We start from the raw sequence: 24,804 nt of genomic DNA, 5'->3' as shown, positions 1-24,804 counted from the left end.
TTATACTGAAGGCTAATACAAACAAATCACTGCAAACAGCTAAAAAATGCATCTAAGCATTATGGCTTTAACCGATCATTTATATTTTTGTAGTTAAGTCTTTTAAAATATATTTATAATGGATATAGTTAGCATTGAATTTATAAGGACATCAAAATATGTGCATGCCAGAGTCTCAGCCCTTTTTAACAGGGCCCAGATTGGATGCATGACAAAACCGCAATTTTGTCGAATGTGATTAAGCAGATTTCTGCAGTGACTGTATAAGCCAAATTCCTCACCAGTGTTTTCAAGCTGAAGAACCTGGAATAATTTTTTTTAATGCAGATGGGTTGTTTCACTGTCTGTCAAGGCTTTGCTCTTTAAATTTCTTGGTCATCAGAAAAATCTGTATTTCAATCCTGATAACTATCCAAGGTCATTGAAGGTTTGTGGGGTGTGATGGGAACTAAGAGTCTTTGAAATTTAAATACTTAAGCCTACATATTTAGAAGAGTAAGTTTTGATGCCTATAAATACAACTCAGACCTGCTAAGCAAAACAAAAGTATAGGAGGCAGAATAAGGCATAAATGTCTTCTTCATCAACTGAATCCAGGGTCAGTAATATCACTGGCCATTTAGTTGTCTTAGTTAAGATTAAAACTATGACATAGAATCATAGAACAGTTTCAGTTGGAAGAGACCTTCAAGATCATCAAATGCAACCTTTGTCCTAGCTCTATCAACACCATTAAACCATGTCCCTAAGTACAATATCTACCCGTCTCTTAAACACCTCCAGGGATGGTGACTCCACCACCTCCCTGGTCAGACTGTTCCAATGCCCGACGACCCTTTCAGTAAACCAATAAGACACATCATCTTAAATCACTAGACAGGATAAGAAAACTCTAAGGGTTTTGAAGTATCCTTTTCATCTCAGACTGTTTAATGCTAAAAGCTAAAGATCAAGTTTTGCCTGTTTAGAGCTGCCAATTTTAGAAAAAAATATTCAGTTTCAATGTCAAAAAATTCTGTTGCAATATCTGTTGCCACAGATATTTCACCACAGCTGGGACATGACCAAAATTTGTAGGTGTCAAATCTCAAAATATTTTTTTTTTTTTACCAATGTAATCATTTGCAGTTTAAAACCACTAAGGAACTTTATACATATTTTTTATCTATGCCAATTCTTTTGAGCAGTAACTTTATTGAAATGACTTAGAATATCTACTAAAAAATAGAGATATAGAAGTATGATAATTATGGCTTTCTATGTTTTCTTGGAGTTTGAGATCCTTTCTCCTTGGTGTACATGAGACGCAGTCAAAGAGCGAGCTGGAACTTACAGGCGGCTAAAGGTAGGTGAGAGAAACCCATTCTATACCAGGAATGTCAAAGTATGTGATGCTGGCAAAATGTTGGCTGTCCTGATCTGTAGTCAAATAGCGAATAAAGGCACTGTTAATGTGAGAAAGCAAGATATTCGTAATTTTAAATTGTCTGTTGTCAGCTTTCCTATATAATTACGTAGCCCCAGAAACTGAAAAAAAAAAAAAAAAAGTAATCAAAACATTTACACAGAATTGGAACTGTTGATTACTGGGAAAAAAGTTTTATCAGTAGAACATGGCTGAAGAATTTTAGAGAGCTTTATGTCTCCTCAGATGGGGTCTCATGTACACCAAGGAGAATGGATCTCAAACTCCAAGAAAACATAGGAAACCATTATTATCATACTTCCGTATCTCTATTTTTTAGTAGATATTCTAAGTCATTCATATGTTTGCATAGTTGCTAAAGACTCCCGTGCCTTCTTTAACCTGCATGTTTGTTAAACTTCACAGAGGAGGATGAAAAACTTTAAATATACTTCCCTATATTTAAACGTAAATAATGCAAGGAAAATAGGCAGTTTATCCATTTTGGTTACAAAAACGTATGCTACATGAATAATAAGATCAAACTGCTGCACAGAAATTGTTCCTGTGCATGTCAGTGAGACATGCATGTACATAACATCTGCACAAATAGATTCATTTTTGCAATTCTGGATAGTTTATATCCTTATAATTACTATGGAAACTGATTACCTCAATTTCTAAATTCTTTTCGTTTCTAAGGATATGATGGACAGTGAAATTCTTCTGTCAGGTTGGTCTGTTCATTTTCTGTAAACAAGATCTGTTTTCAGAGTTCCTGGATGGATGTCAAGTTACCAACTAGTGGTACAGCGTGGAGCAACACATTTACTTGTGCCTACTCTGGAAGTATGCATTGATTCATTCTACTTTGGTTTCCTTTGGTAAATTAAGTTTTTGGAATGCTTTTGTTCAAGACACTATTGACTTTTACAATTTCTAATAACAACTAAAGCCTAAAAAAACTTCTTATATAAGTATATACTGCTGTTGATCTTTTAACTGAATTTATTTTTGGCTTTAGAGATCTGCAAGGAAGAACTTTGCTTAAAATAAATGAACTGATTAGCAAGTACATTGACAAGCTACTGCAACATTATTTATGGGTTAGAAAAGAAAAATGAGATACTTTTTAAACTTCAAATGTTTGACAGCTGGATAGAATTGTGAGTGTTTTTTGTGTAAAAGGCAAATACAAGGTTTAATTATAACAATACTATGGCCATGATGACATACAGAGAGGAGCTGATGTAAGACTCCTACAAACCTCTTTCTGCAGCCAGCAAAACACGAAAATTTTAATGTACTAAACAAACAGAAGTTAGGAAATCCCTGGGATACGAACGTACAGAATAGATAAAATTACAATATAAAAAATTAATTTAAGTTGGTGAATCTGTAGAACTTCCTCTGGGGCAACGTATTTTGTCCCCAGATCCTCCCCACCTTGTCAGCAATATTGTCAGCAATATTTAAGTTAAGGAACTTGAAAACAACTATGATCCCCGTGGTAAGAAAAAAATAATGTTACTTCTTGAGTTTTTGCTGAAATAACCTAGTCACAACTTTTATACATTTCAAAGCAGCTTGATAGCAACAGGCCAAGGCACATCAGGAACCTCCTGAGCTTGACAAGGTTTCTACGGACTTGCTAAATTTCAGTGGATGTCTATTCCATGAACTTGTCTACATGTAAATTTTTAAACACACGTAAGCTTCATTATCCACAGCAGGCAAAGATACAAACTGCATTCCGATTTATTTTGAACCTGCCTTCTACCACTTTCATCTGCTCTTGCACTGTAAGAGCACTGCACAATCCTGTCCACGTTCACTCTGCCACTCTGGACTTGACAGACCTTTCTCATACCATACTCATCTTTTTTTTCCAAAATAAAGATTCCTGCTTTATTTCACCATTTGTTATACGGAAGATATTCCATACTTACAGTCATGCCTTCTGCCTTTCTCTGAATCTTTCCATTTCAACCAGAGCTTCCAACCTCTGTGAGGTATGAGAAGCAGAACTGTATGTTGTATTTATACACAGGCAAGAGACAAATTTATGCAAGAACAAATGATATTGTTTGTTTTCTATTCCTTTCCAAATAATTCTTAAAGACACTTTCCTAGTTCAACTGATAATAGAGATTGAATTATTATTTTCATTAAATTACCTATTACTACACTAAGTTCTTACTCCAGAGCAGTTATGATCTGTTTAGATCTGTAACTTCATATGTAAAGCTATTTTTCTATCCAAATGCATTTTTTTTAACACTAATTTACAATTAATTTCATCTGCCATTTTTGTCCAGTCACTCAGTCTGGTAAGGTTTTTACACATTTCTAAGACCAACTTTCACCTTTAATACTGTGAATACTTTATTATTATTAGCAGGAGTTCTCGTCACACTGCTCACCCTCTTTTCCAGCTCACTTATGTTGAATGCCATAGTCCCAGCAGAGATCCTTCCACTTTTCTGCTATCTCTAGCCTTTTAGAAATCTAATAATTTATTCCTAATCTCTATTTCTTGCCTCTTAACCAATTACTAATCCACCATTTTTGTGTTCCAAATTCCATATTCTAAGAAACAATCAGTTTCCTTAGAACTTTCTAGTGAAAGACCTTGTCAAAAGCCTTTTGCAATCCAGGCAGGCTCTACCAGCTGCATCATATTTGTTGATCCCTTCTGAGAGAGTCAGAGGTTTACAAGGCAGGGCATTGCTATAAAAAAGCCATATTATTTTTTCCCAGGTAGATCATAAACTTTCAGATGTCCCATAATACAATAATTTCTTTATTGTAATTTCCTAGTTTTGACAGTACACATCTAAGCCTTTTTGGCATATTAAACACTTTTAAGAAAAATGCTACTCCATTTGCTGCTTGTTAATCACCAGTTTAACAAGCTCCCTCTCCAATGGGACCTGCAAAGGAAAGTTCTGGCATGGGAACTAGCCCGGTTCTTTCTATAAATTCATCCATGGTGAAGGAAAAGGAGAAGTCAATCGACAGTTTTGGGCTCTGAGTGGTTATTTAAATGAACTTTTTTTTTTTTTTGTTTGTATGTCCAAGCAACATTGCAACCTGTTTACTCATAATTTTTAAAATCTATCAATTGGGTAATTTGGAAGCAAATCAGTTATCAATTCAGTTACTTTGCAGAAAATATTTTCTGTAGTCAACAACTCCATAATACAGTTAGTAGCCAAGTCAACAAGAAGCCAACAGGAGTCCTTAGAACAGTGGTACTTATCAGAAGCAGCTTAGCACCATAAATACTTTTACTCCCAAGACTAACTTGTCATTGAAATTGCCTAAACAGCACACCAACAAAGGTATATTTTGATGACTTTTTGATCCAGAAATTAAGGCTAAGATGTAACAACATTTTTGTTCTCTGAAAAAAGTATTGGAAAAGTGAAGGTATCACATCTGCATTTACAAACAACCAATCTGTTTCTATGAGTTCATGACAACACTGAAGAATTTTTTACCATGCTATGCCTTGACTACAAGTCTCTATTTAGTCCATTTTCCTGACGAACAAGGAAGTCGCAGTCAGAGACGTGTTACACTTCAATCTCCTATATGTGCCACTCACCTTTCGACTGCCTCCCTCTTTAAATGTCAGTCTTCTGGGAGAACAAGATGTCTCTGTGTTGTTTGTGGTGTTACTGCCCGCCAAATGGACATGTGGGAGGTCACAGTTTTGGAACGGAGGACAAGGACTTACCTGCCGCTTTGGCAACATCTGCAGTTGAAATGTTTTGGAGATTTGAGTGTACTCTGAAGGTCACAGCTGGTCCCAGTACGCTGGAAGAGATTATTAAAAAATTGTAAGATTCATAATCAAGAGACATGGCATAATATTCCTTATCAAAATAGGTTTTTAAGGAGAACCTATTAAGACACCATTTAGCCCTCTTCCTTTTGCTTCATTAGCTACATTTGCATACATTTTTATACCTCTTGTGGTTTCTTGTCTGCATCTTGTGCCTGTCTGAAAGAATTTCAACGACATTAACTAAACTTCAGAACACTCCTGTAAATACTATTCTTATTATGAAGATGGCAAAATGGAGAGACTGAAGTTGTTATTCACCCAAGTACAGCATAGGTCATCAATGGCATTCAGCATCCAAAGAAGATTACATGTAGTTTCAAATTTTATATGCCTAACATCAACACAAGCTTAGTCCTGTTGTCAAAACTGTATGTCTGAGGGACAATAAGGAAACTCAGAATATTCATCTTGATCACGTTCTCAAGAACATGTGTGGGGAAAAGATTTTGGACATATCTGGTCCAATGGCTGATTCTGACCAGATAGATACCACAAACTATTTATCTTTTAACAACAGAGGTAATTACCTCTTTGAATAACTAATGAGAGGAAATTATTTGACCCTATGGTGACCTTTTTGGGTGTAGCCTGATGGTCCTTTATGGCATTAAAATCCATAAGGCATTTACAGAGGAAGGTACTGATTAGCCAGGTGAAGAATTGCAGAATAAAGTATTCAGGGTTCCCCAAAAATTTTCCATTGTGCATTTTTAAAGAAAAATAAATCCATATATGTAATGTTGCATTCATTCTCCACCCATCCCAATAATATCCAACTTACATGCACATCTGATGAAAGGAAAAAAGAAATTTCAGTTCTCATACCCTTAAAACCATACTAAAGTACATATATACGAAAAATATAAGAAAAATACACACCAAAAAATGTAGTAAATGTATTTTTGAAGAAAATCTGCAGGTAACTAGAGACTATAGAAAGTATAATGTAATAATTTACAGAGGAGAAGAGCACAAGGGCCTAACAAAGACAATAAATGTCACTATTATAAAAGTTATACATTACTATGTATGATGTGAATTCCTAAGTTTTTATTCTTCATATAATCAGTGAAAAGAATTACATTTATACTATAAATAACAACACTCCTTAAAAGGTGAAGCACATGCTCTGACCTCCTATAGCTGTGGCTTATGAGAGAATGAAAAATTGTTGCGTAAAAGAAATAACGAAAAATATTTTTTTTGCAGGGCTTGACATGAAATATTAAGTTATTCTTTTACTAACATGTTAATATTTTGCATTCATACGATGGAGGGCACTTAATGAAGTGTGCTTAATTGCATGACACAAATCCTAGACAGAAATACCTCTAAACTTTTTCCATTTCAGGGAGAAAAAACCCTAGTATTAACCATAAGACTTTGCTTTGAGGTCACAAAGGGAATCCGAGTAAGACTAAGAAGCATCCTTTCAGTCTACTGCAAAGCATGCACTGTGCACATTTATTCTGGAGTTAATAGGAACTGTCATTAATCAATCATTTTTCTCTAAATACTTTTTGGGGGAGGGGGGAGAACAAGAAAACAGAGAGATTTTATTGCTAAAGGACACTCCAGATGCCAAGTCATTAATGTGCAAGAAATGTATTTTAATAACTTTAGGTAATTATAAAGCATTTATTAGAATAATTTGATTAATATTTTGGGTTATAATACTGAACAATTGAGAAGTATACTTTACTTGAGATAACTGTTTTACAAAAATTCAGGACATTCCCCAATTCTGTCACTAACGCTGAGATAATCAACCGTAAAAGGCACCTGGGAGTTTCATGATACCATACACTGAGTATAACTCATTTTGCACTATCCTTATTTCTTCATTGCCAGCCTAAGAGAATTGATGATTCCTTTCTGGCTGCTCAGAGATTTAAATAAAAGCAGGCATCAACCCAGTATATAGCTGTCCCATGACAAAGACTGGATGAAAAAAATAACTTTTGGTATTCCCCCAAAATCTACACCGCATAGTCCATTATAGCTGAGAACCTGGAACCAACACAAACTTTCAAGCACAGTGTAGTTACATTTCATCTTTGCCTGCAAAGACATAAAAAGTTTCCTCCCCTCCTTCACTTGCTTCTACCTCTAGCCCAGAGCTCACGCCCCCTGCCCCACCCACCGCAGCTATGCACTTCCTGGCATCATTAAAATCATACAGATCAAAACTGGATCATTTCAACGATCCAGCCCAGGCAGAGAGGCAGGGATTTCAGAGTGGAGCCTGGCAGGGACCACTGCACTATTCTCTAGTGACTCCACCTGGATAATCCAGGAACACGACGGGATCCGAGTCGTGTCCATGATGCATTGCCACAGGCACTGTCATTTCTCCTTGCTGCTGCTGAGAAAATGTAGGGAAATAAAGAGCAAAAAACGGGGGGGGGGGTGGGTGGGGGGGATTCTTTATGCAAATAGGATGATACTGGGTTAATACCATTCTTTTGCAGGAAAGAAGAAATCTCAGAAGCATTTAAAACACCTGCTCATATATTGCTACGTGGGATATTGTTTTTCTGCACTATAGCAATTGAATGCTTGAATGTAAGGAATCAGTTGAGCACCACAGAAGCACAGCTTCACTAGGAAATATTTACAAAATACAGAAAATAAAACAGCTCTTGTCACAACTTTTTGCACATTGATATTCTGCTGTTTATTTAAAAGCAAACAAAAGACCTTGAGATTACTTGGTCAAAATTGCATTTCTGCTTGATGTTTTGGGAACTGACTGCTTCAGGAGCTCATAAAAAGCAATTTTTCTCATGGGGGGCTTCTGGCAAAAGCACTCAATAAATAAACATTTCAATAACAATAGATGCCCTTTGGGGAATTCCTCACTGTTCTTATGTGTTGGATGGGAACATTTAAACAAAACCAGTAATTATTTGACCGCAAAATATTTTTTAAAAGACTTTTTAAGAAGAGGGCAACCAGCCTGAGAAAAGGTTCTAAGATGTATAAAATGCACCCCTGATACTTCCTGACCAGGAACTTTAAATTAGAAAGATGAGGCTGCTTTTTCGTGCGGCTGTCAAACCCTCCGAAGCCTGGCTATATTAATGGCAATTGTCTTTACATCACTCTAAATATGGAGGCTCATTGAAGTGCACACGATTGTTTATGACCTGATGAATTGCAAACAAACTGTTTCCACAGATCAGGGACAGTGCTGCTGGTTGGCAGTGGCATCTCTCCTGGCTGGCAGGTTACAACACGCCAGCGCTCGGCCAGCCGGGTAGATGAAAGCAATCAGAAATGTAAACCACTATGTCCAGGCTGAAACATAACCTACATCTATGACACACATCTGCGGCAACCGAGATTAAAAATGTTAGGTAGTAGCACTTTTAATCAAGAAAAGCAATTTTTTATATTCGATTTTTTTTTGTGGTTTCACCCCCAAGCTGTATGCTACTACAATTACACCTATGCAAATTTGTAATTGACTCGTCTGACATAAATGAACTTACACCTACCTAAATAAGAGAACACTGTGAGTTTTAGAAGGCATCTGGACTATACTATTATAATTGCACTTGTAATGTTTTCTAATACTTTGTTATGATGTTTTTTTGAATAAAGGTAAGCAAGTCTGGCTTCAAGGCTAGTAAACAGTGACTTCTCCCCATGCAAAATGTAATGTCTGTTGCAATGACCTGCTAAATTTATTACTTGAAATTTACTGACTAATTACCTCCTCTGTTGGCTGTCACAACTTCTGCTTTTTTTTAATTTCAATAATGTTGCCTTCAGCCATAATAGGGCTTTTTTTTTTAACAAAGACATTCAAAGCATATTGCAAATTGTCACCCTTATGTGCTGTTGTCTTATATTCTGTTTACTAGAGATGAAATAATTACAGTGTTTATACCAAAATGACTTGAAGGTTGATTGCTGATTTAATAATATCCCCTCCCCTTGGGTTTATATTTCCCATCTGAAGGTGGGAGGGTGCACAACATGCACAGAAACAAACAATATTCTTTGTGTAAAATAGAAGTATTGCCTTTCATTAATTGTTTAACTGACTAACGACATTCTTATTATATTTCCCCTGTCAACAAATGAATGATCTGAATAACCAGAGCTGGAGCATGATCAATATGGCAAGGTCCATATCACTTTCAAGCCGTAGGTTATAATTATATTTATGAATGACAGGATTTAAATCTCCATAAATTATGCACCAAGCTTTGCATGCCTATTCCTCTCCCTCATGTGTATATACTTCGGTATTACAATATCATACAGAAGGTTTACTGTGAAATACAGTCACAGTCTATCATACCCCCTAGTGGAAAAGGATTTGAGAAACAAGTGCCAATATGGTTATGTATATTCTTGAAGATGAGGCACAGAGCTCATGCCAGATGGAAATGAGTTGAGGTTGCACCACATTTTTAAAATATACAGGCAGAGTGCAATTTCTCAAGATTGAAGGAAGATGAGGAGATTAGGATTGGATATTTCCAACATCAAACATTCTCATAATGACCCCATTTCATAAAACAAAGCTTGCCTTAATAAACCTTAGATTTGAAATTAGAGTCACTACTTGTCTGTATGTTCATTTCAAAATCCTTTAATCTCTGGAGGTTAAGAAAAGCAATTAGTAACGCTCCAGAGGATTGCGCAAAGTAAATTTTATAGCAGCGAAGGTAATTGTCTCAGGAAATGTTTGGTGGGCTTGAACTAATGACTTGCAATGTGTACACATTTCTGTGCTTACTGTGTTTAGGAATTTGAAGCTTATGTCCATTGTTTATATTGCACCGAAGCCTCCTCTTCACCTTCTCAATTTTGGAAAAAATAAAATGTTCATACTGCTGTAAATGTGTTATATGTTATATATAGAGGTATATAAACATACTTATGTCAAATCAAATTAATGGGAAAAAGTACACGATTTAAAGAGACATTTTTTGTAATAAAGTGTGTTTATACAACATGATTTACAGAGCAAAGCAAAGGCAGAAAATTGCAACTGGTCATTCTCATGTAATATGTAAATGGAATAAGAAGGGTACACTGGCTATTTTGTTCTTCTCTTACTCAGACCAGCTGGAAATCCACTGACCACTTGATTCAGGTTTCACCATTTTTAACCAGAAATGTTGCCCAAAATGTATTTTGTGAAGCACTGTGTCATAGTCTATTTATATTACATAAGCAGGTACCTGACTAAACTTCAAAGATCCAGGAAACCAGTGAAGGATGTATTGTGCTAACCTGCTACCAAATAACATTCCTGAACTGTTGAGTAGAGGATATTGATCACCACCAAGGCTTAATGCTAAAAAGCCACACATCTTTCACTCTTTAATATCTTTACTGTTCAAAGATTTGCTTTGTTTTGCACCTGAACTGAACAAATGTCAACATACAGTTGTATGTATTGTCACATTTCTGTTGACATGCATGTAGTCACAGCCAGTGATTAATTAAAAAAATCTTTTTCTGTTTTAACAAATTGAACTCCTTGAGCCCTTCTCTGGCAACTATTAACATGCTCCTTAAACTGCAGAATGACACACAAAGTTCCATAACATGCTGCAACACAGACAAAAATACATTATCTATTCATATTTAGATCCTATGTATACACTAAGCACGACCTGTTTGTTTCCAACATTGTTTACAGAAATGTGGTCCTGTACTAAATACAAAGCTAGCATGCAAAGAGAAAGTTAAGATTTGTTGTAAGATCACACTTTACGTCTCACAGTGACCAAGCACTAAAGGTGAAAAAGCAAAATCTAAGGGAAAGAGATCAACTGCAGAGCTCATCAGTTAGTGGTTAATTTTCTATCACCACTTGCATTTCATTAGAGTGGTTTACACCATGCAGGTGGATGAGGTGTAACAGATAGACCACAAAGATTAGATAGATTGAGAGTTTCAGAGCAATCACATCTTGCAAATTTAACTATGTGGAAACAAAACTTAGGTCTGGATCTGATGGCTGCAGCTCAGGCTCACCTCTGCAAGCTACACCTACAGCCTTCATAAATCAGGAAAATATTTGGACACCTCATACTGCCCTCTTCTCTCCTCCTGAAACAATCAGTGCCACGGAGTGACTTCATGGAGCATTGTTTCAGGGGGAGAGAAGAGGGCAGTACAAGTGGTCCACATAGTGAAATGTATCCTGACTGATGCACTACTGTCATTAGAATAATTTCAAGAGTATAGTCACAGAAAACGGATGACTGGTCCAGAAATGGATGCTTTCCAACAACAGCAGTCCATGTTTGGTGGGTCTCTGATACCAATCAATACTACATAATAGACTTTTAATTACTTTAAATTACTGATTAATTTTATATTAATTGTTTAATCTGTATGCATAAAAATTGAGCTAAGTACACTGATACTAATTTGCAGTGCAAAACACGATGAAAGACTATTTCAAAATTTTACAACTCGCTTCATCTCAGGTGAAGATTATTTTGCTAAGCCCACAATTTAAATGATTTAAAAAAGAGACAACGCTCAATTTAGAGATTGATGCTACACTCAGTTTGTCCTATTTTTAATCTTCACAAAATGCAACTTCTGATGATTGCTCAATATCTACGAATAATTTGCAGAGTTTTAAAATAATTTTTGTATTAATCCGTCACAAGCCATGAAACTTGACATATTCACCACGCTGAGTACATGAAAGTTGCCAGCTTTGCCTGCCATGCAAATAAGGTTCTTAATTACAGTATTTAAAAGAACAAAACACACAAGTGCTGTAATTTTTTACAGCAAAAGAGTGTTTCGACCCTGAGAGAGTGGGAAAATGGTCTCAAAATGCTGCTTAAATGTACAGTGATTTCTCTTTCACTCCCCAAAGATTAAGCTAAAGACTAAAAAAGTTATGCCATCTAAAAAAAAAAATATAATTGTATTCTATTTATATTTCCATTCTTCTTCTTTATAGCTTTTACTAGTCTGCATGGTACATAAACAGCAGACAGTCTTAATTTTGCAGCCAGTGAGCATTGAATACATTTTAGTGACTTCAGGTCTACTTACCCTCTGCACACCTGTGTTGTTAATGGAGTCTGTTGAAATCACATATAAAATTTGTCTACTGAGATGCTAGTCACCTTATGCTCAGTTTGCACAAGCAACTTTAATAATTAGTGAAGAGCATGACTCGTGTTAGGACTATGATTCTGTGCCTTTTGCAGAGGTAAAAGTTCAGTACGCTCATAGCACTGATAGGAGCCAGATAGGACACAAATTTCTTTGATAAAATTAGGCAGCATGGCCAAAGACCGAAAAAACCCAACGTCTGCTACTGTCTCAATTTGAAAATCTGCAACCAGAGTCCTCCTGCTTGCCCTTGTAAGGACCTGTTGGCTTCTCCTTTAGCTCTGAGGACACCAACTAGAAGATTTGTTCTTCAGCTTGCCCTGCCGGCTGTGAGGTAGACATTTGCTTTGCAAAGGTGGCACAGCAAATGGAATTTATTGGGCTCTTTTGGTCACATCTACAGATGTATATTTACTCTGACTGCGTTTATGGCTCCTAAGAAATACAAACTCTTCAACAGGCAAGTCATGATGCAGCTCATAGGCCTGGATATGCAATATTTACTGGCTAGGGTGTAAGAAAAGAAGAATTATTTATCTTTTTCAGCTGGGTCAGCAGGTCTGTAATATTCATGCAATCCATCCATCCATCCATCCAGGTGACAAAGAGAGAGGAAAAACCCCATGTGTTTGTGTACATAGGAGAATCAGGTAGCCAAGGGCAGGAAAGATATAGACCTAAGATTAATTTTGTGTATTTCTTATAAAGGACTGTTCTTTTAAACAGATCTCTATATGACAATCTTCTTCCATTTCTAATATTAGTTTTTCTATTTATGGACCAAGCTTTACTTCAACAGTGAGAATCACAGTTCTCTGTTTCTATTCTCATATATGTCACCAAGCTCTGTACCATCTTAGGGAAAATCAAGCAAATTGTCTTGAGTTTCAATGCACCCATCTGTAGAATGGAAATGATTACCTGTTAATAATATGTGAAATGTTATATAAATTAAATGTAGTGGTACATTTTCAGTGACTTCCTTGAAACAAAGGAATATATCCTGCCTACCCTATAATGCTACTAACTTTTATTAAAAAAGGAATATGATGGCATTCTCAATCACACAGAGGGATGAGTAGTAAATATAAAGCTAAAAAAAAAAAGATAGATAAACTTCAGAAGCTCACTTATCTGTAAAAATCTCTTGAGTAGAGGGACGTAAGAGTACGTGGAAATGTATCTATAACACTAGATTTCATTCTGCTTTTGATTACAAAGATTCAAATTCTCTGATTTAACGAGATGAAATGTTGTAATGGAAAGTCAAACTTCATACATTTTTGTTTGTAAGAGTCTCCTTAGATTTTTATGTTCTTTCTGTTTTGTCACCTAGAAGTCATAAAATGCTGCAGGCCAAAATCCTTCTTGTTATTTTAATGTATTTTCATATTTTTCTATCAGGAAAGTTACAGTGGAGAAGGCAAAATGATCTTGGTTATATGCACATTTATTAAAGAAAAGCACACAAAATATATCATACCTCAGGGGAAAAAGCCACTAGACCAATACAATGTTAAGGCTGAGAAATCACTCATTTTTACGTAAAGGAATGCATAGTTGAAATTTCCACCTTATTTTTGTTTTCTTACCCTCACTCCTTTAAAAACTGATGTATCTTTATATTATAAATTAGTTGTCAAATAAGACAATATGTACCAGTAAACACAACAGAATTTCTTAAAAATGCCTGCATGCAATGAGTTACAGCAGTACATTTTTCAGACAATTTGATTTCCAGACTCATTAAATCAATAGAAGAGGTCAAGTTTGAATAAAAGCGGTTCCACTATTTCTGAGTTCCACTTTTATAACATTTTAAACAAAATTATGCAAAATAGCCTAAGTCTGTGGGTTTGCTATTTAAAACCAAAGAATAGATGACAAATATTGCCAAACTTTTTTGAAAGCTCTATCTTTTTATTGAGAGCAAGCATAGCACAGTTCAAATTGGAATAGAAGTGTTGCTTAATTTCTGGACAATAAATGGAATGGAAATAAAAAATCAATCTATTGCTAGTTTATACTAAAGCACCGTAAGGACAGCAGGATGGACTATATGTTTTTTCACAAGCCCAATATTAGTAAATCTAAATGGCATAGATGGCAGAATCCAGAATCTGCCAATCTAGAACAAACTTTGCAAGAATATTAATCCACAGGTGTTCAACATACAACACAAGAAAAGATTAATCACATTGAATCAAGGAGAAAGGAACCATGGAGAATCTGTAGAGTAGAGGAAAGTTTGCAGATACAAACCTAACAAGACACTGTGCTACCTGTCTCACTATTGCTCAGTGGTTCAATAATGCTCCCTCACACTATCCTGCCTCTCAAGCTACTGATAATTTCCTGAGATGTTCACATTTAGAGCATACATATACCACATGTCATAATCCATCAGCATGATGAAGTGAAAATACCAAGTATTGTTCCAGTGTTTAGGTTCTGGATGACTGAATATGATTAACTGGCTGATTGAGTTTTTCAGGTGTTAGAAAAAAACCCATGACAAACAATGAGCAAAACCTATAAAGCATGATTAGAACACTACAGCCAATGCACATGTCCATAATAGGTGAGGCTGAGCACTCCACTCATCAGTCTGCCTACCCAACACTTCCGATCTGCACACATTTAAGGTTTCTCCTAACTTTCACCACTTGGTTTGATTTTCAGACATCTTCCTCAGCTCAAGTTCTTTTCATTGGGATGGTTGGCTGGCTTTTCAAATTGTATTTATTCCAGCCCAACTGTTTCAGCCCTTCCTTGGAACAAGGATAATGACAGATATTTTTTGGTTGTGTAAGGCCTTTTCTTTGAAAAGGAGGTGGAAAGTGTCTCTAAACCCACTACCTGAAAACCGAGAATTGAAGTATGGCAAGAATGTGCTTTTAGCTGTCCTCATAATAAGCCTTACAAATTTAAGCTTTTGATAGATCACTGATCACTTAAAAATATGTAAAAAACAGTTACACTAAGGACATACTAAAATATAATAGGAAAAATCACTCTTGACTTACTTCATATCTAGATATTTACTGTTTCTTTTCAAAGTGTTATTTCAATAGGATCCCTCACATCCAAGGACGAATGGTGGTCAAGGAGTAGAGAGCACCAGTATTTTCAGAGGCCTCAACTTCATTCTTATCAGACTTTAGGAAGTATGTTGCAGATAAGGTATGGAACTATAAAATGTAAAGGTCCTACTGTTCCTTTGAATTCTTCTGGTACCATCCAGTTCAGCCTCAGATTCACATTCAGACTCAGTTCATTCGAAGCCAAGTCATTTCAGGCAATTTTTTTTACAGACTAAGTAGCATTGTCTAAACTGAGAGTTGACTTCTGGGACTGCTGAACACTCAGAATGGTAGTTGAAGCCAATAGGATCTCTGTCTCAATAAGTGAAGTTTTTAATGAAGCGGCTGAATAAGCTATACTCTTGAGACATCAGACTGGACACCTCATATTAGCAAATGCTTTGACATTAATCTCTTCATGCATAACTCCAGATCTGTATGGTCCTAATAACACCCCGTAGCTCCTGTGAGTTAAGTATATCAATTTGTGTTTGTCAAGAGTTTTGATAGTGTAGTGAAGAGCACCACAGGAAAGAAAAAACAAAAAACAAACAAAAAAAAAACAAAGAGGAAATGGCTTTTCTGACCTTAAAGCAGGATTTGAATAATATGCAATAAATAAAGCGTGAAGCCACACATTGAACAACGAGAATAAAATGAAATATTGAAGAGCTGCTCATTAACTGAGCATTTTATTTCCTTCATGTGGAATAAGACAGAGAACTGTAGAAAAATACATAGATATGATAAAATATTTAAAGACTATATCATAATTAGTCTTTATTAAAAGATTGATATTTTTGGTCAGCTGAAAAGAAAAAAAAAGGAAATAATGACTTCAGTTCAGACCAAAATAATTTTTTTGTTTATTCTTATCACCAAAATAAAAGCATTTTCCTTATAAGCCAAATTTAGTTAAATTTTGAAACTAATAATTACTTTGAATTTAAAAATTATAGTATTTTATTTGCAAAATGTCAAACCACACTGCTGTGGCTGTTACAAATGTTGAAAGGTTTGCATGCATACCGTTACTTAACCTGAATTTTCATTCTTCATATAACAAATTTTTCAAGTAAAACACTGAATTCACCTCTAGTCTCAGTGTGGGCAGGGAGAGCAGTCAGGTGAAAGCTGAATAACCAACCTAAGGCCTGGGAGTTTGAGCTTTAGACTCTGAAAGATCAGTGATTTGATCTTTTAACTTAGCTTTGGATGTAAAATATAGATGCAACCAAACATACATGATAGGGGAATAAATTTTATGGCTTTGCAATCCAGGACATTGTATTAGATAACCCAAATCAGCTTTTTCAACTTGAAAAATCTATTTATATTAGTGGTTGAAATTTAGCATAAGTATCCTGTTCATCCCCAACATTATATAGATAGATTATACGCTTATATATGCAGTTATGGCTACACTTCAAAACAACCACGGCAGATAGAGATAATGTCATATTATGGAACTAATATGGAGTGCTCTGCTACAGGTTTTCCACTGAAAAATTAGATAAGGAAATGGACCACACTTGTTCGTCAAGTTATCCTGTCTCCTGAAAGGACAGTTCTTTGAGTACTGAGTTGCGCATTAAGATGATTGGGTGGAAGAAGAAAAAGCAGTAGAACAAAATGGGAAAAAACCCCAACACCTAGACTGAGAGAACTTCAATGGCAATAGGAAAAATCATATGAAGCTAAGGAGACAAATAAGAAGGAAAAGAAAAAAAATCAGACCTACTGCAGTATTATTCAGAGAATGTAACATTCAACTGAAAATTTCACTCTTAACTGGAGAATGAGAACAGTAGGATATGCAGTCTGAAATACTACGAAATCAGAATAATCTGTTTTCTTTCCATACAAAGGTATTTGAGCAAAGCTTAGAGCTGGAAAGTCTCCATAACAATGTTCTCAGTAAATACCCCAAGCACGGGAACATCAATAAAAATTCAGAAATAATGTGTATTTTCATCAGAAACCAAATAAGTCATCTATGTTCTAATCGATGGCTTTGACTATGGATTCTGAGTGCCCTTTCCAATACCCTCACAGCTGAGCTTACCGATTTTAGCATTTTTATTATACTTGGATGTTTCTTGATAACCTCTCATGTTTGTAAGTTTACTCTATAACGTGTGAAGAACTGTAATTACATGAAGAAGGGCAACGTTGCAGATTGCAGTGGTAAAATTACTTTTTTTAAATAAATACGAACCCTCCTAACACTACTACCCATCTGACTTCAATCCATGATACCAGTCCAACAATCAATCACCAGGGGCATTGGACACCCATAATTAGATTATAAAATCATAACTATCGTAATTTTACGTCTGCTTGCATAATTACATCAGCATGCTAATATCCTTTTAATGGTCTCTAATGATGTAATAAGAAATAATGGAATTTATTTGACAGCTACATAACCATTAACAAAACATATTAAGCATAACTGTAAAGATTCAGGCTGTATTCAAAACTGACAGCTAACACATTGGATCTTTTCTTCAGCATTGAAATATTTCTAATTATGAGTTCCCCAAATCTATTCCCACTCATCTGCTTCACAGGGTGAGTAAAGTTTATGTCAATGCATACTTGACAACAAACCAACTGTAGAAGTGGACTGAGCACTCTGGGAGCCAAGCCTGAGGCAATACTGTGAATTGCAGGCCATCGGTTAAAGTTGGCAGGATTGTGAAAGAGAGAAGCTAAGCTTATTACAACCGTGCATCAACTAATCAAGAACTAACACAGGAATCGGTAGGAATCCATGGCAAAAGCAACTGTTCACTCACCAAACTTCAAAGCACAGGAAAAACCTAAAAATATAGGGAAGAATGAGAGATATTTGCAGGCAAAACTAACTAAAGGTAGTAATGTATTTGTGAAGAAGTCCCTTTAAAATAATTTTTTTCAGAGGAATGGACAAGAAACTCTTAAGTGAGAATTTAAAGAACTTTAGAAGAACTCACCACTCACCCTCTCTCCTCAGTTCTTCTTACACTACTCCTATTTAATGCGATGGCTTTATCTATACTAGCAAATTAACCTTGTGATTCTCATTAACACGTCTTTACTCTGAAATCTTTGCAATAGTCCAAAAATTTCAAGCCTACGCTGTTATTTTCTTACCATCCAGAATTCTTGGAGGGAAAAGAGAGAACTGAGAATTTTACACCAAGCTAATACTCAGGTTGGAGGTCAAAGTAGACTAGTATGACATATTCCCACCCGATTTATAAAACCTTGGTCTCAGACATACTGTTAGTTTTTTCTACATAAGTTCCCCAGTTTCTAAAAAAATGAATCCTTAAGACAAAGTGTACTTGTAGTTGCCAGTGAAATAAAATAATCTAAATCACCCGTGATGCCTTAGGCCAAGTAAAAAGCCTATTTCCTGAGAGGTGTCATTCTCATACTCTGATATGTTGACAGTGGATTAGGAATAACCACGACATTTTTTCCTGAAAGCGCTCTCCATGAGGCCACTCAGAAGCTAACCAGAGCCTTCAAATTCATACAGTTTTCCATTGATAGTTGTGCAGTGATGATGAACAAATCCAAAATTCTTTACTTGGCGAGGCCTTTTTCTAAAGCTTCCAATACTGCTACATCTACTGGCCAGCTCTAAATTTCTTTAGCATTTCATGCGTTTAACCTGAGTCAAAGCATCTCAAGTTCTTGACAAAAGAAAATTTATTATGGATGAATTCTTCACTAACTTGAGATTTGGGATAAGCTTTCACAGATTTATAGATCTTTTAAAAAGGCAAAGACTGATAAAAATGTTGTGTTGATAGACATAATGTTCAGTCCTGTTTGGAGTTACAATAATTCACAACACACTTTTAAAGTACTGACCACACAAATACTTTTGGTAGTTATATGCATATTATTATAGATGCAAAATAACCGGCTTCCCTAATGTCACATATTTAAAAAAAGGGTTCTTCATAGCTAGTTATATCACTGGAGGGATATTTTTCATTAGAGAACAAACCTACAACCTGACAATTGCAATGCTGTTGTGATTTATCAAATGATAAAAAATAACCAAAAGGCTTTATGCTAACAATTAGAAAGGTAGGTGAAAGTGCTCTTGTACTGTAAATGAATTAAATTAATGAAGCAGAACCTAGCTGATTCCAGCAGAGAAATTGTTCCATGGGATTACCCTTTTTAAATGTGCAGCAGACTTTATCTGCTAGTATTCAAAGTCAAGGATGCAAATTCTCTTTACAATGAAGGCCATATAATATCATCATTTTTTGTAACTTCAAAACTCCGTTTTCATTAAAAATGCATTTCATAAAACACAAGTAAAAAGACATTCATTAATATAAAGAATTGTTCTAGCAAAAAAAAAAAAAAATAAAGTGGGAATATTTCCCTTCTAAACAACTAAAGCAAATATGCCTGGTATTTGTCAGGTTTCTAAAAAGATTTTCTCACCAGCAGTCTATTTCTCCCTACATACACATTAATAGAAGGGGAAGAACTTTTTTTCTGAATAGTAATAAACACTTCCACTAAAGATGAAACATCTTCAGACTATTTCTCAAAACACAGTATTAAATGAGGAATTTCACTCACTGGAACTGAAGGTTAAACAAAAGCTGATGGCAGCACAAGTAAAGCTGAGAAAGATGCTGCACTTCAGCAGCCCGACTCATGGGCCAAAACAAGCAGCCTCAAACCCTTTGAAACATAGGCAGGAACTGGATGCTACCCAGATATCAGTTATTTCCAGTATGCCAAGATGTGACTTGTTTCCAGCAAGCTGTCAAAACCCGCCCACAGCTGACCCTTCTTTTCCATTACTTTTCTGTCAAACTCCTTTTATTTTCTCTTTTACAAAGAAAGAATTAAGTTTCGTGAAGTAAACGTTCCTACCAAAATGATTTCAGAAAATCCCCAATCTAAAAATTTTTACCAGACATGGCAAATCATAACCTCTTAGTTCAGGAGATCAACATGCAGAGCATTCATCAGTATGAACCATGTGAAGAAAAACAGTAGCTCAACATGGCTGAACTCCCCGTGACTTGTTAAATGAGTAGCTGACCAAGCAGCACGACCTTGTGCGCCACGTGCCAGACTCAAAGCCAGGGACCCAAGTTCTTATCTATCTCCCACGTCATTTTCCCCATCAGCAGTGCTAGGTAGAATGACCCTTCACAAGACTTCTCTTACCTAGAGACTGTTAAATAAAGTTGGTATTATTTTTACAGCACTTTGAACAGACCATTTTTCCCTATGGAAGCATTGGAAAATTTCAGTCTTTACAATATTTTCAAAAGAATTTGTTCCTGTGTGTAAAGATCATTATAAACATAATCACAACACTCTTTTTTGTCTCTCACACACTCTAATTTTGGTATTAAAGAGTAGATATTTCCTTGTAAGACAAATTACTCAAAAATAATGAGAAAGCCAAAAAAATAAAAAGGGGCAAATTCCATGTACATACTTGACATCATCGAAGGCACTCATCTGCAGCTTCAGGAGCTCTGCCACTTCCTTTATTAACTCCAAGCCCTTTTCCACACTCAGGGGGCTGTTGAAAGGGAGCGAGAAAACAGAGCATTACAAAAATGGAACTCATCAATACTTGAGAGGCTAAAAGTCCCAAAAGAGTTATCACCTTGGCCTCTTAGAGTCTGAAAGCCACCACTAACTGTATTCCTGTCACATAGTGATCGTGATATCAAGGGAATTGGGATCAGGTGCTTCTTCAGGCATGATGAATCACCTGAATTTTCCAGCAATAAGACAAACAATAAGGTGTAAATGGAATTGTTAGGAAGTGTAATGGGCCCATGATGCAGCAACCAGTTCATCTCAGTCCTCAATAAAAAATGTAATAAAGTAAAAGGACAGAAAGAGAGAAAAGGATTGACGAGACAAGGAGGGAAACAAACAATGAAAGTCAAATTGCAGGCTCAGTATCAAATGGACAAGGGAAAAGCATATTTTTAAATTCATTAGTTTTTAAAATGAATCTTCACCCACTGAAAGGATACAAAATTATTATGGATTTGAAAGTAAACAATGGAGCAAGGCACACAGTCCAGAGGACACTGATTAGATACATAGGATTTAGTCTGGTGTGTGCATGCACTGCTGACAGAACCCTCTTTAAGTGTTTTTAACCTTTGTCAATGCCACATTTACATTTTTTAATTTAGAAAACAGGTTGCAATCAAGCCTAACAGAAGAGGACTGCTATCATTTAGAAAAGCACTTATCTAGGTGCAAAATTTGTATTTGCAAAAATTTCAGGTTATCAGAATTGTTACAACTCTAAAGATGCATTAAGAACTTTCTGTCTCTAATATACAGACCATACCTTGTTTAGTTGTTGTTCAGTACTGTGGAACCAAATACAAAAGTATTAAGAAAGCAAAAAGGTAAGAAAATGGTATAACAATGTCCAGTGAGAACAACAGAAACAACACTATCCATCTCAATTGTGGTTATAAAATTATTCTCAACATTGTTAAAGCCCTAAAGATCATAAAATTAAACCTTACAAGCTTGATACTTATCTAACTCATGCCACGGTAAATCAGAAACAATTTTGATGGGACTAACCCAGGGGAAAAAACGTTCTGTATTTTTTCCTTCAAGGATTTATAACAAGTAGGAGAAGGAGGTGTCAAAAAAAGTATGTACTATTAGACATGATCTTTTCAACTGGACTAAGGGGAAAAAAGATTTTTTCATAGCTCTGTACCTAGGTTATTATTTCTGCTTCACAGTGAAAGTTTTTTAATCTAATTTTATATCATAGTAATCATTGCCACAATTTTATTTATTGTCTGCAATGAGCACTGTTTATTTATTTATTTATTGCACTGCGTTCTGCATACGCTGCCTTAAGGGCACCTCTATTTAAATAATGGGATGTCTCATGTGGATCTCAGTTAGGATGGAATTGCTCAGCTTCCCTTCATGCTACTAACCCAAAATTCTCAAGAGACGTCCTGTCACACAAGCAGAGGCAGCCCCTCAAGGCACCAGATAAATTTAGAGTTTTTCTAGATGTCTAAGACAGACATGTTCTCATGCAAAAGTAACAAAAGAATCTGATTGTTTCTGTAAGGAAAAAAATGTACTATAGATTATTCATAAAACCCCTATATTTCAAGGACTGTCAGTGGGTAGAAATGTGATCATTCCCATCACTATGAAAGCAGATTGTCATAGTGACTCAGGGGCTTACGTGTTAATTAAATCTTTTCTCCCAAAGATGTTGGCTTAAATTTTATGGAAATGATTGGTGTCAGCAAGTGGGCTTTTACTGTAATAGCACGTTTACGCAGTGGTGCAGGCAGTCTGCTGCGTACATTGGTGTGTTGTTTTTTTTTTTTTTATCAAGGGAGTCTCTTTTGTTAAAGCTCAACCTCCTACTCTCCGCTTACCCCTCCTCCCCCGAAAAAGCATTCCCAAGCTTCTAAAACAAGGTATGCTGCTATAAGTTAATGTAGCAACAGTAATGGGGATGTAATCAGAACATTTGAATGCTACAACTCAACAAGAATGCTGGAGAGAAAACGGGAGAGAAAATGGTTCTGGAAGGCCATTCTTTTGCAATCCTGGAATCCTGGGCATCCAGGAATAGTTGTAGTAACTCTCATCCAATACCAAACAAAAACACATAGGTTCACAGACTCACATGCTGTTTGTTAGGCTAAGAAATTGTCATCCATAACAGCGCAGGAAAGTGCTCTTTGGTACCAGTACTGTTATTGATCACACTATCACATTTGAGGATTCACATTAAGAATTATTAATTTATATCACAATATTTTCCAATATAATTTTTCCAACTTAACATTGATACACACTAGTACTGTTTACTACAGTTCTGTGACAGCTGTATTGTAGGAGAGTTGAATATTTAAAACCTTTCTCTAAAAATGCCAGAACATCATTCAACACACTCTATTTCTGCTTTGCTTTTGTTTAGTATCACATTTTGCTCAGCTTGCATGGTTTGTACAGTGATTGCCTTTAGCTTTGTTTACACACAGAGAGAATACACTGTTCCCACCAGCACAGTGTTAAGCAAACCAGCCTGCCTTGCAACAGCACTGTACACCAACATCACCCATCTGATTTTAGGTTTATACAAGGACTGTTACCAGAAGACAACTTGCAAACATCACCTATCCTCCTGCCCATGGTCCTACCACACGTCCCTAGCACAAACACACAGTACTCGTGGAACAGCCGCTATTTGTGATCTTCCATGTACTATGCTTGGTTTGGAGCTTGCTCGATTCAGTCCTACATGGGAAGAAGTTTCTATATTACGCAGTAGGGTTTTTCAAATTAATATGATTCATCTATTGATTGTGAAGGTTCAAAAACTATAGAATTAGTTCAGAGGAAAGTGTTACACAAACCAAGAAATACAAAAACCAGTTGTTCAGATAAGGAACAAATAGTGAGAGATTCCAGACAGAAATTGTAGCAGTAGAAAGAAGACTCTTAAGACAACTCTGACGATGAAACAATTTTATCAAGGCCAACACACTACTTTGTCTGAACTGTCAAGACTGTCATTTCAGTTCCCTGTGTAGTGGGGGAAAAGAGAGGGGAAACCTCTTTTTGGTGACAGGTCTTGATGGCACTTGAGCAGCACGGCACAGAGTGAGTCTCTGGGCTATGGCCCTTCGGTTTCCAGACATGCTACAACAGCAGGCCAAGACGTATGCATTTTCTTTCCACAGCCTTTGATAAGAGATTTCAGTACATGAGTAACTGTGAACCCTTAAAAGAGAAATCACAACTTACATAGGCCTCAGAGATACAAAGCATGTACTGGAAAACACAAAAGCAGCAGAAGGCCTGCCCATGGATGCTATTTAAGCTTTGCAAGTTCTCTTGAGGCTGGCTAACCCTTTCTATGTCAAAGAAAATTAATGGCTCTTGCAGTGTCTTTAACAGTCCTTCTTGATTTTACCAGTACTTTTCTTTAATGCCTTGAAGGTTTCTGATCACCTCCGATCTAGATTTTGGCCTTAGGAAGAATAAACTGTTGGATGGTGTAACACCTTTTTGCAGATGACATAGCTGTTGCCAGCTGAGATCTTGAGATAGTGGAACAAAATGTGATACATCTCACAGTTTAAAATAATTCTTTTGAGGCCCTTATTAGGTTTCCATCTCCTGTTCCATACAGTTTAGAAGATGAAAAGAAAGTCAGAAAGTATAGAAAATTAATGTATAACTAACTTCCTTCTCTTGCTTTATCTTCTGATGCCATCTCTATCTGTGAGTGGTAGCCTAAATATTGTTTTTCAGTTGACAGATTCAGACCCTACTGAACCAGCAGCAGA

General features: G+C 36.0%; 1 protein-coding gene across 1 annotated transcript in view; it reads right to left on the bottom strand.

Annotated features, from left to right (window-relative positions):
• PTPRN2 (protein tyrosine phosphatase receptor type N2) overlaps nucleotides 1-24,804 on the bottom strand; it is a 493,917-nt gene that overhangs the window by 350,526 nt on the left and 118,587 nt on the right. The window contains exons 9-10 of the mRNA XM_086467328.1: nucleotides 20,928-21,014; nucleotides 5,148-5,227 (exon numbers count right to left, since the gene is read on the bottom strand). Of these exons, the coding sequence (XP_086323454.1) occupies nucleotides 5,148-5,227; nucleotides 20,928-21,014 (167 nt within the window). The remainder of the gene's footprint in view (nucleotides 1-5,147; nucleotides 5,228-20,927; nucleotides 21,015-24,804) is intronic.

Source organism: Leptosomus discolor, chromosome 6, assembly GCF_034619465.1.
Source record: "Leptosomus discolor isolate bLepDis1 chromosome 6, bLepDis1.hap2, whole genome shotgun sequence".
In the NCBI taxonomy this organism is placed as follows: Eukaryota; Metazoa; Chordata; class Aves; order Leptosomiformes; family Leptosomidae; genus Leptosomus; species Leptosomus discolor.
This window is presented reverse-complemented; position numbering and strand designations above follow the sequence as displayed.